Genomic DNA, 5,000 nt, shown 5'->3' with positions numbered 1-5,000 from the left:
TTTTATTTCTCTGATGGCAGACTTCCCGTTCCAAACAGGAATAGCAAAAGTTCCTTTCAACAAGAGTGAACGCTTTTAAGAAAGGCTGAACCTAACACGGGTCTTCTTGTTATTTCTCCCCCAGCCAGCAATGCCCTTGCCCTGCCGTAGAAATATACGACCTTCCTTTGCCTCGCCTGTAGTCGTTCTCACTTCGGGAGGACTCGCTTAAAGTACTGGAGACCGACTCGCCCTTTGGAAGGGGGGATTTTAAAAAGGTTCTTTAGGAAATTTCCCAGAGCTCTGCAAAAAACAACAGAGAAGCTAAGATCACAAACTTTTGGGTGTTTTGTTGTGGGGTTGTGTGTGTGTGGGTGTGTTGGTGTGTTTGTTGGGTTTGTGTGGTGTGTGTGTGTGTGTGTGGTTTGTTGTTGTGTGACTACAAATAAACAACAAACAAAACAAACACACACACATGCATATGTATGTATGTATGTATGTGTTTATGTGTCTGTATATATATATGTATAATATATATATATATATATAATATATAATTATATATATTTATATAAATATAATATAATATAAATTTATATTATATTTATATATATATTATATATAATATATATATATATAAAATATATATATGTGTGTGTGTGTGTGTGTGTGTGTGTGTGTGTAAATAAAAACCACACATGCAAATATTATATATTTATATATAATATTATATATTAATATTAATTATATAATTTTAATATATTTATATAATAATATATATATATAAAAACCCCAAACACACAACACACACATACCACACACACAACATACCCCAAACCACCTACACACACACACACACACACAACACACAACAACACACACACACCACACACACACACACACACACACACCACACACACACACCACAAAAAATATATATATAAATTTTAAAATATATATAAAATATATATATATATATATATATATATTTTATATATAATAATATAGATATATAGATATATATATATATATAAAATTATATATGATATAGATAGATAATAAAATATAGATAGAAGATAGATAGATAAAAGATAGATAGATAGATAGACAATAGAGGAAAATGATATGTATGTGTATATGTATATCATCATTATCTACTATTATCTAATAAATATAAAATATATTATATATATATAATATATATTATATATGTGTTGTGGTGGTGTGTGTGGGTTGTGGGGTTTTGGTGGTGTGTGTGTGGGGGTTGTGTGGGTGGTGGGGGTAGGGGTGTGTGTTTGTGTGTTTTGTGGGGGGTGTGGGGTTTTGTGGGTGTGTGTTTTTGTGTGTGTGTGAATGGTGTGTGGTGTGTGGGGGTGTGAGGGTGTGTGTGGGTTTGTGGTTGTGTTGTGTGGGTTGTGTGTGTGAGTTGTGGGTGTGTGTGTGTGTGTGTGTGGGTTGGTGTGTGGGGGTGTGTGTTGTTGTGTGTGTGTGGGTGTGTGTTGATGTGTTTTGGGAGATACGTATATTCTTTTCCCCAAAATGTTTTGACTGATTCAGCCATAAATTAAACCTAGCACTAGATTATAATGATATTATCAATTCGTTATATACATTCTACACTATAGTTTTCCAAATTATCAGAAAAAAAACGTAATTTTCTCTAATCCTTCATGTAAGTTACATGATAGATAGACAGATACGTTTCTGTCGTGAGAGGATTCTCATGACTCTTATTTTCCCCCAAAAGAAAGAAAGAAAAACGCCAAATTCCCGTGGGCATGATCCTCTTGGCCCTCCTCGAGAATCCCTCATGACTCACAATTCCTGCTTCGGAATTCTTCATTATCACCAGTCATTTTATAGGCTCTCCTTCCCCCTGGTATTTTACTCATTTGGTGGACTCCTTAAATTTCCTTCAGTGAAGTTAGCCCACGCTGCTTCCAAAGGGATGTTTTATCATCTTTTGTGCCGCAATTGGACGTAAGATACCAGCTGGTTTTCGTCAGGTTGTTGATGAGTTTCTGTAACTCCATTGTAAATAAGTGACGCAATGGGGGAATGATTATTTGTATATGTGCTTTGCTATTTTTATCCTTTTCCTCTAAATGCATTATTTTACAATATTTGTGAAATAAAAGGGGGGGCGTTTCTTCACTCCCCACTTTGGGGAATTTTTCCCTTTTTTTTTCTCCTTTTCCCCCAAAATTTTCCCCCCTCCTTTTCTCTTCTTCTTTCTTCTCTTCTCTCTCTCTCTCTCTCCTTCTCTTCTCCCCTTCCCCTCTCTCTCCTCTCCTTCTCCCCTCTTATCTTTTTTCTCATTTCCCTCCCCCCCCCTTCTCTCTCTCTCTCCACCACTCTCTTCTCTCTCTCTCCCCTCTCTCTCTCTCCTCCTTCTTCCTTTCCCTCTCCCTCCCCTTTTTCCCCCCTCCCTCTCCCTCTCCCTCTCCCTCTCCCTCTCCCCCCCCTCCCTCTCCCCCTCCCTCTCCCTCTCCCCCCTCCCCCCCCTCTCCCCCCCCCCCTCCTCCTCTGTTTTTATGTTTTTTATTATCAATTCGCCGCCTCGGAAAGCGGAAATCGCCTCAAAGAAAAAGGAAACGGCGTCGTCAGGGCCTGTGTTATCAAGCTGCCTCTCTCCCTTTCCTGCTCGTCTCCTCCAGCGCCACCTGCAGGAACCATATCAGAGAGGAATCTGGCCATGAAATAACAATTGGATGGGAATGAAACTATTCAGAGGAGGGAAGGTATATTGACATGCGGATGAGGAGGGGATAACGGCTCGTGTGCAGGAACGTCTTTATTCTTGGTGTTTATAACCTTTATTAGTGCAAAGGAGGAAGGAACCACATAGATATAAGAAATAAAAATGTGTAAAACTTTTCGGAGAGATAGAAAGGGAAGAGAGAGAGAGAAAAAGATAGAGGGGAAGAGAACAGAGAAAGAGAACGAAACAGAGACAGACACAGACACAAAGAGAACAAAACAAGCTTTACCTGTAGACCGGAAGGGTGTCGCTGGAACGGTACCACAGCACAAGGACCGGCTTATCCAGGGAGAGCTTCGGTGAGGGAGCGCACGGCAGTTCAGCCCTCTCGCCCGCCACCACCCACACCTCCTTCACCTGGTCTGGAAGAGAACACGGGCGTGAAAGAACGGGCGGAGGGAAAAGAACGGGAGGGCAGCAAGAAGACACGCGAACGGGCGAAAAGTGAAACACTGATGGAAGGGAGTGGGAACGAGGGAAGTAAGAGCAATTTGCGAAAAGAATAGAGGTGGAGAGAGGGGAAGCCCAAAAGAAAGTCGTATTAGAGCTGCGGAATATAAGTGGCTCGGTCGAGAAATTCGGAAATGGAAGGCAAGAATATCAGTGACATGGACGGAGGGAAAGAGAGGAGGGCCGAGAGACATCCGAGGCATCAAAGAAATATTTTAAAGTTTCCCCGCAGGATTTTTTTTTCTTCTTCTCCTTCAAACGGAGGCTGTGAACAGGGTGACGACATTTTACTGGGATAGCGCCGGAAAAAAAAAACTAAGTAGGTTCTCGTCACCGATATCAGTTTTGTGGTTGTGTCGTCAACTTATATTTTAGGAAAACATTGTTACTGTCGTTATATGTAGATAACTCAGTTATTTGTTGAATCGTTGATAAGCGTTGTAGAAAAGATATCATAAAATCCTATGAAATACATAGTAACACCTCCAAGCATAATTTTACGTTCATTCATATTCTTGCCAACACTATATAGTGAGATACACCTATTAGTCCAAGACTGCCAATTCCTTATACACGATCGAAGACGAACATAGTAGTGCGTTTGTATATCATTGTGTCTAAGCGTTCATTTCTAGACGTGAAATAATATCGCTTTAATTATCTCATACCTTCCACACAGCAGTAAGGAGGTACCGTTTGATATATGCAACGATAATGCCCTATTATGTGCACCAGACTGTAAAGTTTTACCTACAGGGGAAAGGCGGTCCCAAGTATTTGTAAGTGAATTTTCCGCCCCCCAAAATTTATTCACGTCTGCCGCGCATTTGTTCGTGCGGCCTCGTGTGTTTTAAACCTACACACCGCCACTGATCTCTCCTTTGTTGGCTGGAGAGCTCGGAGAGAGAGAGATCAAAGCTACTCATTTTAATTTTTTTTTTCTTTTCTTTTTTTCTTTTTTCTTGTCTTTTCTTCTCTCTCTCTCTCTCTTCTTGTTTGTTGGTTTGCTTGTTTCCTAGGTCTCGCGAGGGATAGCTGTAGAAGTGTCTTGTTCCATCCATTTTGCAGTGTCATTATAGATATGTTTCGTCTGATAAATAACTTAATGACAGCTGCCCGTCTCTGCTCGTCGTGTAGCAATAACTGCATGAATGTTATCTGATATTTGACAATCAGTTATATGATACCTAATATTTAGCATTATAGACACAAATTGCGCAAAGTGTATCTTGATGGCATTTACAAAATATTCATTAATTGACTGACATGTCAAATTATTTCGCTGATGGCGAAGGAGCATAAATGTATATTTTCCTCTAACCAAATCAACCCGACCACGATGACGATAGAAACTGATAAGCATCATTTTGAATTCATTGCCGGGTGTCCATGGCTTCTTCTGGCTGGTCTGTGAACTTTACTATTTTGGGCCATTCTATTGATACTTTTTACCAACAGGTGGCCGTCACCTTCATAAATAATGCATTGTGACCTGCGCTGAGTGGATAGCACTGACTCAGCATAGGTCTTGTTTTCCCGAAAAAAATCCTTGGGAAACAGTATGACTCCGTTTGCAAGAAACTCAATCTCCACGGAATAACTAGGAGTATACGCGCTGTAGAAAGAAGGCCTGGGAGGAAGTTTCAAAGAGATTAGATGGAACAGACGTCTATCCAAACCTCTACCCATGCCTCTTCCCAAACCCCTTTCCTCAGTGGCGCAGATTCGATAAGAATAAAGGGTAGCCAAAAATGCGAAGCGAAAAAAGAGCCAAGGCTTTTAAGATAAAACATTCAACCCGATTAGCAGC

At 40.4% G+C, this 5,000-nt stretch overlaps 1 protein-coding gene across 1 annotated transcript in view; it reads right to left on the bottom strand.

Moving 5' to 3' along the window:
* Window positions 1-5,000, bottom strand: part of LOC119579398 (nephrin-like) — a gene marked incomplete in the record, with an annotated part of 103,540 nt that overhangs the window by 56,266 nt on the left and 42,274 nt on the right. The window contains 1 exon segment of the mRNA XM_037927192.1: window positions 2,970-3,102. Coding sequence (XP_037783120.1) covers window positions 2,970-3,102 — 133 coding nt within the window.

Source organism: Penaeus monodon, chromosome 12 (assembly GCF_015228065.2).
Source record: "Penaeus monodon isolate SGIC_2016 chromosome 12, NSTDA_Pmon_1, whole genome shotgun sequence".
NCBI classification, from domain to species: Eukaryota; Metazoa; Arthropoda; class Malacostraca; order Decapoda; family Penaeidae; genus Penaeus; species Penaeus monodon.
The sequence above is the reverse complement of the archived record's forward strand: the minus strand, read 5'-3'. Positions and strand labels throughout refer to the sequence as shown.